The sequence below is a fragment of the Montipora capricornis genome, chromosome 4, assembly GCF_036669925.1.
Source record: "Montipora capricornis isolate CH-2021 chromosome 4, ASM3666992v2, whole genome shotgun sequence".
Taxonomy (NCBI): domain Eukaryota; kingdom Metazoa; phylum Cnidaria; class Anthozoa; order Scleractinia; family Acroporidae; genus Montipora; species Montipora capricornis.
The window spans coordinates 53,453,055-53,466,986 of NC_090886.1; the positions used below are offsets into that span (position 1 = coordinate 53,453,055).

Below are 13,932 nucleotides of genomic sequence, written 5' to 3' on the forward strand. Positions count from 1 at the left end.
CCTGAACCAGCCCCCATTGACGAGCATAATCAGCTGGTGTTAGACAGTAAAATCTTTAAGTCTTACTGTCAGAACTGACAGGGTTATATCTAATTCTCAAACTCACTAATAATTCATAAGAGTATTACCCAATCTGAGTGTCCCAGTTTGGTCACATGCATGTATCTTGATACCCAATGAAACTACTGATCACACTTAAACTAATAAACCTACGGAAAAAACACACAGAGATAAACTACCTGCACACAATGCATTTTAAATTTCCCAAATATTCAACAAAAAACCTTTGCAGTACCTTTTATCATTAGTGTCAAGAGGATAAAAACATAGTCTTTGGAAAGTCCACCGCAATCTAAAGACCTCTAAAAGCGGCACTCTTAAACCTCTGCCATTCCGAGAAAATGTTCACAGTCCAGTTATTTTTATATTTTTATAGTTGAAAATGGAATGGCTTCATTAACCGATTCACTTCTGGGGAAGACGATTTTGGGACTCGCTCTCCATCACACCCTATTATGCAAATTTTTTCAAGAGTTCTTCTTTTTAAATGTGCCCAAATATTGAATATTCATTTCCTTTACAAATTGCTTTTACCGTGTGTAATAAAACAAAAGATCATCACATTACACTCATACTTAGTACAAAAAAGGTTGAGAAGTCATGTAAAAAAACTTGTGCTTTGTGTTTCATCAGGGGTTCCAAACACCTTGAAACAATAAAAGCACTCTGCGTATGGCGTCATGCTTTCATCTGTTTCTCGGTGTTTAATTTGGAACCCCTGATGAAACACTCGCACACGTTTTTTGACATATTATGTGAAGACATTTGATACCACTCAAGAGCTTGCTTGGTTCTTCTCACAAGATGACTGATAGACACCAACTCAGCCACACCCTTCAGAAAAAATCTCACGAAACTTTCATGCCAGTGATGAGTGACATAATGTACAATAATAATAATAATATTGATCTCATTGAGATCAAGATGATGATTTTTCAATCTTTTGTTGAGTATCATGATATTTGAGGATGTCCTTGTACTGTGATGGATGGCGGTTTGCTTGAGCTTGATGCCAGTCAGACCAAATATCAGACGCTAGCTCTGCCATGCGTTTTTTGCGTCTCATTTCTTTGTATTTCATCTCCACCTGATCTGCAACCAAGGCTGGAAGAAAATGTACTTTTAATGCTATCCTAATTCAACAATGCCACCCTTTGAGGGAGTCCATTATCACTGTGAAATGGCGTAAGAACTGCAGTGTAACTTGCTAAGGAATAACTATTACAATTAATGCTGCAGTCTTTATGTGTACTGGTATGTAAAGGCCTTTTTGAACAGTTAAAAACTGTCAAGAGCATTGAAACAAATTTAAACTTTCATTCAACATCACTACTGTCATTATCAATTTTTCCTTTCTTCCCAAACGTTTTGGATCAAGTTGACACCCTTTGAAGAGTCCATTTAACATTTCTAGAACACACATTTGCCACATGCTCACATTAGGCTGAGGCTGTAATATTCAACATGGCAGCATTTAAATCTGAACCTGTAGGTAAGTATGGTTTCTTCTTAGTGAACTGTTCTTCCTTCCAATCAAAATGTTGGCTCTGCCTCAGTTCAACTAATGTTTAACACTTGTTGAAACCGTTTAAATGGGCTTTAATTGGACATCCCTTAGTTAAACATGAGTAGATCCCAAGGTCTGATCCCATTTGAGTAGCACAAGGGTAAGTACAGTACATACTGGATATTTCTCCACCAACCAGGGGAAATTATTTTGAAGCCAGTCACCGGTGGTATAACGCCGTCTATATTGTCAGAAATTTGACTTCCACCGCCAGCTATTCTGCCTTGGTTTTCACTCAAACTCTTGTAAAAGACGAGAGTGACCACTGCTTACAATGATTGGCCCAAACTTTTACATCCTAATCTTAGGCTTAATTAACCCATTGACTCTCAGGGGTTCCCCATTGATGAGTAAAATGGTCTGGCGTTAGACAGAGTAAAATACTAAGTCTGGCCGGTTTCAGCCAGTTTGGATGTCAATGGGTTAAACATCTAAAGCATAGTGTTTAGGCCTAATGTTTGCATTAGTAAAAGTTTGGGTTGTTTCAGCTATGGCGAAACAATGACCTGCAACCCTAAGCTACAACCTGCAGTTTACATCCTCCACATGCACAACAATAATTGTTGTGCATGTGGAGGATGCCACATGCATAATTGTTGTGCAGGTATATGCCATGCAAAGTTCACCTACACATCCACCTACCTTCTCTGCAATGCGAGACTGTCAAGGTGACATGACCTACAATAATTTTGAAATCAGTAATTGCATTGGTATGGTTTTCTGACTTGATAATCATTGTTTGGCTGGGAGTAGATTTAAATTTTAAAGCAGTAATTATAAGAGAAATAATGACAAAAAAAGGATAGCCTTTTACAGCGTTGTAGCTAAGGAAAATGCATGCCGCTTGAAAAGTTAGGTGAGCGGGCTGATAGGCCCCGCGTACCTTCTCGGGTTGGTGATACCAACCCTGGGGGGAGGGGGTCTCCCCAGGAACATTTGAAATTTTGAATTTGATTTGGTGCCCTCTGGTGCAATCTGAGGCCCTCTTTGATACAAAAAGCAACAAGACTCTTTTATGCAAAAAAATTATCTTCGATGACCTTTGCTCGAATGAAGAAACAGAATCTTCCTCCTACATGTACTGGAGACCTGGTTACGACATCTCATTAACAATCTTTAGCCATGCCTTTAATGCGGGGCTGCCAAGCCTCGCGAAAACAAAAGTATGGCGAAAAAGAAAACAGTAAACAAACGCTCAAAACAACATTTCTTTTGAATAGGTTTACTTCTCATAGAGCTACCAAATTTTGAGGTACAGTAGTTGGAAATTACTTTATTCAAATCTTTTCTGTTGGACAATATGTTTGATATCAAATGATAGCAAGTGATTCATCTAAGAATTGTTCGTTTCCCTTTTCATTTGGAACGATTGCCAGCCAAAATCCAGCTGGCTAATTTCCCGGGCAGTTGGCACTTAATGACAACCCTGCTTTTACAAAATGAGAGGGAAACAACATTACCAAAACCAAAAAAAAAAATGTATGTTGTGATTTTACAGGAGGAAGATTAAGATCTACTTACCATAAACAGATTTTAACAGATTTACTGCTCTCTCATGATCAAGCCCCTCCATACTCTAAACAAGAATTCAAGTAAATAGAAGAGTTAAAGAGAAAAAGAAAAAAAGAGTTTTCATCATGACTAAAGAACTTCATATTCATAAATTTGGTACATGAACACTAACCGCAGCTTAAAGTATGTTTTGAGTCAATTATAATGAACTAGCAATTATCATGTTCTTACTTTATCATTCACAGCAAGAATCCTATCACCAACAGAAAGTCCCCCATGTCTGAAATAGAATGCATTCAAAGGGAAGTTACAAATACATATAATTATTATTATCATATATTATTATCAATTATTTTTAATTAGTAAATAGATTCCACGTTGCTGTACATCTGTTCAGGTGATAGCCGAGTGTGTCACTGATGTTTTTACCACATTTTTATTGAACAGATGCATGACAACATGAAATCTATTTGTTTTATATTATAATAAAAACCTAGAAGTTTTTGATAATGATGTCAGCTATACATCTGTCCTCTAATACAATCATGCAGATCACAGCTGAGAACCAATCAAGCCTTTAGGGTGAACTGTTCTAAAAGGGCGTGGCTTGAAAAAGCTACACCCTGGTTTTGACAAATTGTTTGGGTAAAAGAATTCAGCAGCTGCAAACTGCTGCAACACACAGTCTGGTGTGAGGCAAGTTGGTGGTTTACGTGGTTATTTTAGCACCAAAGTTCTACTTATCTACCACCATCAACACTGCATTTTGCACCAACCATGATGGATCAAACATAGGGGGAAATACGAACTTGACAGCATGCATGTAAACATTGCTAGATTTTCTACCAGGACGGGTGCATGGATGTGGGGTTATGAATAGCATAATGGTGACAATGATGGCAGCTGTTAAGTCTTGCCTTATATAGGATACATATGTTTTTACCCAATGGACAGCATTGGAAAGTCCTTACATGTATATGATATGCATTACCTAGTATACTTTAGTATTGACTTTAAATAAGTAAGACATCACTTATTGATATGGACTGGGTTAAAATAATAATTAGCCTGGAGTCAATACACACCTGTCTGCAAGACCCCCTGGTACAATGTACGAAATGAAGACTGGGGTGGTATAATGAAAAACCAGCCACTGTTCAGTTGCCTTTTTCCTCTTCTCTCCTCCTTTAATGTGAAAACCAAAGCTTGCATCACCCTGTAAAGAAAATTAAATGGTGCAAAAACAAGCGTTAGGGCAATGTGAGAGTGAAAAGGTAAAAGAAAATGGCTAATTTTAAGAGCCTGAGGCATGAGGAATGAGGTAACTTAACTTGGTGGATAGGCTGGCTATCCATTCACAGTTAATTCAAGCTTCACCATCCTTTAATGATAGGTGAGGATCAACAGGTTACAGTCTTCTGGGAAGGGTAATACACATGTATATCATAACCCTCCACATGTACAGACAGTGTTGGCTAGGTAACGTTTTGTAAAGGGGAACAATCATTTTGATAACAAGTTGACTTAGGTAAAGTAACCTTCTGTCAATATGACTTACATGTACAGTCCTTCTACAACCAAGTGGGTTGGAATTTGTACCACAAACAGAAGATAGATGTTATATTTATTGAATAGCCTTTCAACAGTAATTTAATTAACAGCACACTTAAAATCAAATCAAGTCTCAAAAGAACACTTGCAGTCCCACTCTGTTGTATGTTTCAGTTGGTGAACGTCTTCATAAATAAACAAGGTAGGGTAGCCTGCCAAGCCAATGATAGTCAGGTTTTACATGTCTATGGAAAAACTTTTAGAAAAATAGCCCCGCTCTTTAGGGTTTGTTTATCTTGCAAGTTATTCAGTCTCATCTCTCATGTGCTTGCATAGTTAGTGACAGAGAAACACTACTGCAAGTAGGCAATCAGTTCTACACTGATTCAAGAAGCAGTACATTGACACATTGACTCCTAAGAGTGAGACTTGATACTCTGTCTGACGCCAGATGATTATACTCATCAATAGGGAGCGGTTTAGGAATCAATGGGTTAAAAGAAACCTGAAAAACTACTTTGCAAACCACTTTATCACACATGTTGAAGTGACACGAGGTGGGTGCCTGCATCAGCATGCTTGCCAGATTGTTTGCTCACATTGGTTCCTCTGTGGTTTTGCTACTTAAACAGATAAAAATGAAAATCCAACCCTCCCAGGATGAGGATTATCGCAATAATGCCTCTTAATGTACTAGGTTCCTTTTTTAACTAGGCCCAGGCAGGTGACCCACTTCAGTCAAAAACTGGGTCTAAAATTAGCATAACATTAGTGAAATGGCATGCATATATTGTGTATCCGACACTATGGTGGTTCTCCACAGATACATCACACGTACCAGCCATGTTACTGTCCTTGAACAATGCAATTCAAGCCTGTTGAGAATTCCTTTCTTCTTTGCTTAAGTGGCATTTCTATTGTTTGATTATACAAGCATGGATGTTTCAGTTATTACTTGGAGTGAAAAAGGTGTTTACCTTGTCCAGTTCTACCACTCTCTGTTCAGATGCTATCAAACCAAGATCAATGTTTGTCTCCAGAGCAAATTCATCATTATCAATTTCCAGATGGAAACTGTGGAATTCATCTGCATAGTGAGTGACAAGGGCCTTCTGGCATGCCTAATAAAAACGGTGGTCAACTTATTTGAATTCACAGAACAAAAGCAGACAATTGCAATTTGGTCAAGTGATTATTAATCTTTTTTACAGTTTAGTCTTACTGTGATAAACCAAATAACCTGTGTTTTCTTCTTATTCCCATGAACGTTTTAAAGCCTTTCCCGGATAAATAGTGATATCATCAACGTTATCACTGCAAAATGTGTCCACTACAACTGTATGCAGAAATGAAAAAAAAAAATTTCTTTACCACGGGAATCACTAATATCCCTACGGGATTTAAGATTATAAGAAGGCAGTTTTTATCACCAAAACAAAAACAAACCTTTTTCTCTGCTAAGGTTAAACTGTGAGAGACTTCTACAGATTGGAAAAAAGATAAAACACGTAGGCATGAGACGGCCACATAAACCTTTTCCAGAACTGAAGTGTTTCTGTTTATATGTGAATTTGAAATAAATAATTATTATAATAATTTGCAAATCAATGGAAACTTTAGAAATAGACCTCTTTACAGTAGTGTGCTTCGTTACCAGTGGCATAATTAATTTTAAATAAAAGTGAGGCTAGCGTTGACCTTGTTATGATATAAACGTCCCTCCTTTTCTTATGTTAATGATAATGTCGTTGTCATGCGAATTAGTAAGAATTTACGTCTTAAGAAAACCAGTGAGGATTCTATCAAAACAAGTATACAAAAATTTGGTTTTATCAACAGAGTTGATAATGTCAGAGCAAATTGGATTCTCTCTGACGAAGGGCTAATGCTAGAAACATCAGCTTTTAGAATCTCTGTACAGTGGCCGATTCACATTATCAACTCTGCTGATAAAACCAAATTTTTGTATACTACTTATCCACTGACGCAGCACCACAGTTTCTTTAGAAACTACCCCCTTCATTCTATCAAAACAAGGTCAACTCCAGCCTCAATTTCATTCATAGGCCAGGTAATTAAGCACAACTGTAAAATGGTTTATTATTAAGGCCGTGTTCTGTTGGGATCAACCGTTTCAACCCCAACTGGTTAAGGTTGAAACGGTTGAGGTTTCCCAATAAATCAATTTCCAACCGTTTTCGGTTGAAAAGCAGTAACTCCTGGAATAGTTATTATCAGACTTCTCAGCGTTGACATGTTTAGCAAAAGCAACATGGCAGGAGCCTGCAGCAGCTTTAAACGGCCCACGTAAATGACAGCGGCCCCTGCTCATGCTTGTTCAACCAATTCAACCAAGTTTGGTGCTGTTTGAAAAAGTTGATCCACCAAATCAACCGAAAACGGTTTTTCCGAATAGAACACGAAAAAACCCAACCAACTCAACCAACTAAAAACGGTTGATCCCAATAAAACACGACCTAAGGGTCTATTGGTTTAGCACAATCTGAGCACAGACAAAGAATATGAAATCACATTAAAATATACCTAAAATTAATCAAACTTAATAGTGATTTTGTAGAAGGTGAAACCTGAAAAAACATTTCTTGGAGTCGAGAAGAGAACCAACAATGAAACAAACCTTGAGCTAAGACATTACTTTCTTCTCCACATAAAACACTGACAGAATAGACAAATGGATTATCCAAATGAAGATTTGACTTGCTCTTTTTTGTATAATCAAGCCTGGGAACAAATTAATATAAACCCTCTTACATAAAAACTAACATACAGGAATAAATATTACATAATTCCACTCAATCAAGACCAACGCAATATTGTAAGCTACAGAATGCAATTTTCCAACTCACCTTTTTCAAAAAAGAGAGTAAAAAATTACAAAGAAAATGAATTTGGCCACTGTCAAAGAGCTTGAAATACATGTACATGGTACCACCATGAATTCAAAGCAATTTTCTCACTATCAGTTTCAGTATCTCATCAAGCTGAGGTGGAGAAAGTGGGCAGTGCATTGATCAAGTGGAGGGTAAAGGTAAACAATCTGATGATCCCACCAACGGTCAACTTGCAAATTAACTCCCCGCTTTGGTAACTGACCCTTGCCAAAACATCAAGAGGACCTAGGTACTAGTTAGTGTTTCATTTTAAAAATGGCGGCTATTTGGCTATCACATTTTTGTCGTTCCTTATGAAGTTGTTCTTGCTTCCAACTGAAAGAAATAATAAAATGCGAAAGAGGCAAGTACTTCAAGCAACGCGTCTGTAGTGTGTTGGCCGATGTGCCGGTAGTGTGTTGGTGGTGTGTCGACCAAGGCATTGGCCGACAGGTTGGCTGCCGCGCCAGTGGGATCGGATTCTTTACTTTTACCTAGTGGAGGGCCAGAGGCACACCTGATAGACACCATCTGCTGCACTTATTTAATTAATTAGTAATGTTGTAATCTAAGATATCTCCACTTTTTTGGACACACAAGATAGCATCTTTCAAAGGCATTTGTCAGTGGAGCTGTCCACCTACCAAATGTCCATTATTAGAGCTCCTACCATATAGTTAAGAGTTCCAGCACACAATACTCACAGACAAATACAGACCTTGTCTTCAAAAAAGAGTGTCCTAGTTTATCTGTTACTGACTGCAAGATAAACTTTGGATGCTGCAACTTCTTAATCTCTTCAATCTGTCCCTTTGTCAATTCAGGAATAAGATGTGACTTCACAAATGCATCAGCCTTTTCTAGACTCTGAACACAGAAAGGTAACCATGAAGAAAAAGAAAACAATATTATGAAGATGCAACTAAAGGCGTATCACAGGTTATATCACAGGTCAATTTTTTTCTGTAAAGCTCTTCCATTGTAATTTTTCTAAAACTTAATATATATTTCATTTAATTACATTACAGGAATAATGTATAGTCCAGTCCACTTACTTCATGGGAATAAACTGCTCCAACAAGAGCAAGTACAGCTTGGCGCAACATGAGGTCCTGAGGCTGTCTCTGAAAATTCCAAAGAGTTAAAGTCTTTTCACCTGCAGTCATTATCAGTTGATTATCATTGACACTCAATAGATGAACAAATCTAGTTTTGCGTGTTTTGTCCATCTGTAAACAAGGCAATGAAGGAAAGATTGCAAACTTTGGAGTATGTACATTAGTGTCTCCTATACAAAGCCTTGATTTCTCCATACTACATCTCCTTTGGGCATTTTCTTATTTTACATAAAAACACATTGAAAAATAGTTAAAATTGTAAAGATTGACAGTCTAGAGATAAGAATGAATAGAAGACAAGTGAAGCAAACTATGTTAATTTATTAGCTACTCCCCTTGGACCAAAACTAATTGACTTTGTGATTAACTGGCCAGCCTGCTTATTTTTCAACCCAAAATCACTGTTTTGGGCAAACAATAGATGCCCCTATACACAAAAAGACAACAGCACCAGGGACTAGTTCCTCTTGTGGGTTACTTGAAATCTCACACAATTTTGATTACTTGTAAGGGTTGCAAGACATGGCCTTAGTACGTGAACAGTTTATAATCCTTATCTGACAATACTTGAAGATCTCAGCATTTGCAGATGCCATTACAAAGGCATCACTTTCTCCTCAATTATTTTAAGACTCCGAGTGGTTGCCTGACAAGGGATCAAACCTGTGACCCTCACACATTCTACAAAGATGCTCGATCAACTGAGAACACCAAGGGGTCATGGTAACTCACTCACAGGCATCAGAGAAGGTTGTTGTTAGTATAGGCATCTGTCAACTTAAATTCTAAAGACAATGGGTTATACAACAATCTGCACACATCCTGTCACAAGGACAGACTGCGACATGCATGACTGAGTTGGCTCCATCATAGAGCCAGAACTGCCGACTGGTTGGCTCAGTTGGTTGAGCGCTGGAGTACCGTGCAGGAGGTCATGAGTTTAACTCCAGCCAGACCAACACTCAGGGTCTTTATTAAAGTACAGTATTAAGTGAGGAGAAATTGCTACCTTTGTAATTACATCCATAAATGATCAGGCTTACATGTCTTCTTGGATAAGGACTTTAAACCAAAGGCCCCATCTCAAAACCTTTCTTCATAAAACTCTGAAGGATGTTAAAGATTGCACACACACTTGTCTAATAATTGAATGGAGCAAGGTACGGAGTTCCCTATCCCTATGTTGTGGTCTGGTCTGATTGAGGCCCCAAGTTCATAGCCTTTGGCTATTACAGGCTCACGCTATTGGTGTCTTAGCACCACGTTGCAAAGATGATGATGATGATGCTATTATAAAGACTTCACAGAGACTTTGATTACTTCTTCTTGCACACATCCAGCCTGAGCAGTCTCTACAGCTGTACATGTACTTCTAAATCATGCAATGCGCCATTTCTTCTAGACTTACAGGTGAAAACCCTTTTGCAGTCCATCAATTTCCCATGCTATTGCTGTTTTTGTGAGAGATGCGCTGATCGAACGTGGTGCTAAGACACCAATCAGCTATGCCGTCCGTCGATATTTGACTCTGTGGCTGCGTGATGCAGATCCAGTCAAATACCCACATTTCACCCTTGCTCACCATAGAGTCTCCAGTAGCTCAGTGGTTAGAGCATCCGTACTAGATCACGGAGGGTCGTGGGTTCGAATCCCATCTGGGGCTCGGATTTTTTCCGAGTTCCCAGTGGGTTCAATATTGTACTACCGTTACCTTTCATCTAATATGTGTAGCTGTTTTCACCCCTTATTTCAAGTTTTGTTAAATTCATTCTCTGCTTTGAAGGCCAAAATCTTAAAAATCCAAGGAGTGAAAACAGCTCTAAAGTCAATTAAATGTCCACCTTTGTTCAGCTGTCGAAAACCTGATGGCCTTCACTGTTCGACAGGTACTTACTGAGTAAAGAGTAATTCCTTTTATGTTCCAGGCATGGGCTACTGCAAGTAAATGGTCCTCTAACAAACCAGTCTGAATGTCCCTGAAACAAAAACAGGTGGATTCAAAATACACATTTTATTCCATACATTCTACATTATTGTATTCACCACTGGAGAATATTTTTAATATTTTATTCATTAAAGTGCGCCTAAACTCAAATACTTGTCGTCTACAATATTAATTAATCTCCCCAACAAAAGCACAATATGTTTTACCATTCATAACTGGAAACTTTGCTTTTTGTCTGCTGGGCAAGATGCCCAAGTTGTCAAAACTAGCTATAATTTGGACCCATGTCCATGATGTGAGAAGCATTAATTGGGTCTACTCTCAATTTTATGTCACAAACTGCTTTGCAAATGCAAAATTTCCTTGCAAACACGAATACAAAGCAGTTTGTGAGGTAAATTAAGAGATTAGACTTGTGTCTCTCACATTACCATAGTGTATCTATAAAATACTGCTTATAGTTCTGCCAAGTTTATGTGGCTTGCACAGAAACTTCATTTAAGTGTCTAGTTGTTCTAGCGCTGGAGCACTAATTGGGGACACTGTAAACTGAAATTAACAATTAATGCAAATTAAGTCAAATCAAATGTTGGTTTTTGAGGAGAGGGGAAAACGGAGTACCCGGAGAAAACCTCTCGGTGCAGAGTAGAGAACCAACAAACTCACAGCACAGAATAAACAAAAATAATAAGAATTGCACAGCACAGAATAAGCAAAATTCAGGGTGACAGTGGAGACACATTTGCTTTGAATAGGGAGACTTGTTATATTAGGAACGACAAATATTTGAGTTTGGGTGCACTTTGAAATTAAACTGAGAGAAATTTATATAACGAGGCAACGAGAAATGGGAATCAGCAAAAAAAAAAAGAATAGTGAAGGACAACCACAGCAGCACAAGCTCAAGCTACGTGAAACCCCATCAATTAATTTGGAAATAGGTATTGATAATTTCAAGGAGCAAGGAAAGAGAACTGAAAGCGTATCATTGCCAGTGATGCTTAACAAGAGTCTAGAAGGGTGATAGAGGTGCAAAATAATGTATTATTAACCAAAAAAAATCATAAAAATAATTTTAAAATATAATGATTACTTTTACTATTAAAAAGTAAGGCAAATAATTAGGTTATACTGTAATACATACCAAATGTCTCTTGCAGTCAATTCAGGGAAATTGCGGTAAAGATGCTCTGTAACACACTTTCTCATTGCTTGAGCACCTGCACACAAGTTTTGACAATTCCATCTCTATGTTATTATAATATAGTTTTAAAAAAGTCTAAAATATGGCAATATGTCAATAGTTCACAGTTGATGCCAGGCAAGTGAATTGAAAACTGAGTTGATACAAAAAGTCATGGGTGAACTTGATCTTGCCTGATATACACTGTACAGGGGCTGTACATACAAGGACTTTCAATTTTGTAGATGTCAAGTAATGATGAAGAAATACAATCATGTACAATGAAAAATTATGAAATAAAGAGCTTATATTTATACATTGCAGTATTGCAGCTTGAAGCTTATGATATCTTTAATATGTTATTAAAGGCCAAAATTTCTTCCTTGTTTGTAGAACTTTCACTTTCTTCTACAATAATACATGAGAGTTATAATTTATTGCTATTTTCATAATTCTGCGGAATTCATCTTCAAACACCAACGGCCAAACTGCATTTTGGCTTTCATCAATCAAACTTCCGATGCCAACCACAGAGGACAAAATCAATTGATGCGTAACATAACCTACCAATCAGCAGCATCTCTGGTTCCCACGCAACATTCTTACATTCAAACTCAATGTCGATGGAAAGCGATGGAATCTGTACTCATCATTTTACTGAAGAATTTCTAAAAACATATGATAATGGTTTTCAAACTGTGAACCAAACAAGAATTCCAATTCACTTTGCAGAGGCAGAGTCAGTCTTCCCAGCTATGTTCGGAAATTTGATTGATGGAAGCCAAAACTCAGTTTGGCGCTTAGCGCTTGAAGGTAACATTCCGCAGAATTATGAAAATCGCAGTTAGTCTGATTTAAATGGAGAAGTACAGATTTAAATGGAGGTCTGATAGTAGCAGATTTTACTCTGTCTAACACCAGATGATTTTACTTGTCAACTGGTGGCATCCGAGGGTGTTTGAGGTATCAAAGGATCAATGTAAAAGGCAACTATTTAATATTAACTTCTTAACTACTTTTAATTATTTCAAGACAAGTTCTAATTAGAGCATAAAACTGCTATATACTTACCAAGGAATGCTAACTTTTCATTGCTCTCATAAGATCCAGATAGTTTGGAAGCATTTGCTATGAGGTACGACTCATGGATAAATGGAGCAAATTGATGTTTTTTATCAGGGATATTTACATCCAGTTGATTGCAAAATCTGATAACATCTTTCTTGAACCCTACAGAGAAAAACCATTTGACTAAAAAAACATACTTTTCGCAAAGATAAAGGTTGTTAGATTTTTAGATCAACATTCACGCAACCAACCATGCAGTGCTCATAATATTTCTTTACACTGTCTTTGATAATAATTTGAAAATGGTGTTAGTTTTTGCGCCCAATAATGTGTAGCTTTCATGACACATAATTCTTGACTGGATCCTGTATGATTTTGATAAGTTCCTGTAGGTTCCTATCAAGATCTTGTAAGGATCCTTTTAGGATCTTGTCAAGTTCCTGACAGAATCCGATAGGATCTTAACAAGATTCTGAGAGATCTTGATTTGATTCCAGACATCAGGAATCTGTTGTTTTGATGAAAATTCTGTTTCACTGATGGCAAAATTAAAAACCAATTCAGGATCTTGATTATCGGTTCCTTCCCTATTCAGGATCCTGTTCAAGATCCTAGTGAGGATCTTATTAAGATCCTGATTAGGATCCTCCTTTTTGGGATCCTAAACAGGACCCTAATCCTATTCAAGATCCTAAAGGATACTACAAGATCCTAGTTAGGATTTCTATCAGGAATACTTCTAATTTTGTAGTTTAAATTCTTACGTCTCACATTTCTTGTATTGTGTTAATACTCAAATAGTTCATTGTTGTAATATGAACTAAACTACACTTAGCCCTCACATCACGAATCATTCCCATTATCATCTGGAAGGCTAGAGATCATCTTTTACTAATAAAAATCTAGGAATCATTCACATCTCGGAGACTAAGGTAAGTTAAAAATTGTTCTAGTTATCTTTAGAATAAGATTTTTCCTTTCATCGTTTTGTTTAAGTGTCACTTATTTTTTCATTATTCAATTTTTCTGTTAGGGAT

General features: G+C 37.3%; 1 protein-coding gene across 1 annotated transcript in view; it reads right to left on the minus strand.

Annotated features, from left to right (window-relative positions):
* Positions 1-236: 236 nt before the first annotated feature.
* The window catches only part of LOC138047433 (uncharacterized), a 16,476-nt gene continuing 2,780 nt past the window's right edge, over positions 237-13,932 (minus strand). The window contains exons 3-15 of the mRNA XM_068894280.1: positions 12,899-13,057; positions 11,789-11,864; positions 10,594-10,675; positions 8,637-8,705; positions 8,300-8,448; positions 7,329-7,432; positions 6,137-6,171; positions 5,668-5,811; positions 4,225-4,355; positions 3,371-3,419; positions 3,149-3,203; positions 2,270-2,305; positions 237-1,164 (exon numbers count right to left, since the gene is read on the minus strand). Coding sequence (XP_068750381.1) covers positions 980-1,164; positions 2,270-2,305; positions 3,149-3,203; positions 3,371-3,419; positions 4,225-4,355; positions 5,668-5,811; positions 6,137-6,171; positions 7,329-7,432; positions 8,300-8,448; positions 8,637-8,705; positions 10,594-10,675; positions 11,789-11,864; positions 12,899-13,057 — 1,274 coding nt within the window. The 3' untranslated portion in view covers positions 237-979. The remainder of the gene's footprint in view (positions 1,165-2,269; positions 2,306-3,148; positions 3,204-3,370; positions 3,420-4,224; positions 4,356-5,667; positions 5,812-6,136; positions 6,172-7,328; positions 7,433-8,299; positions 8,449-8,636; positions 8,706-10,593; positions 10,676-11,788; positions 11,865-12,898; positions 13,058-13,932) is intronic.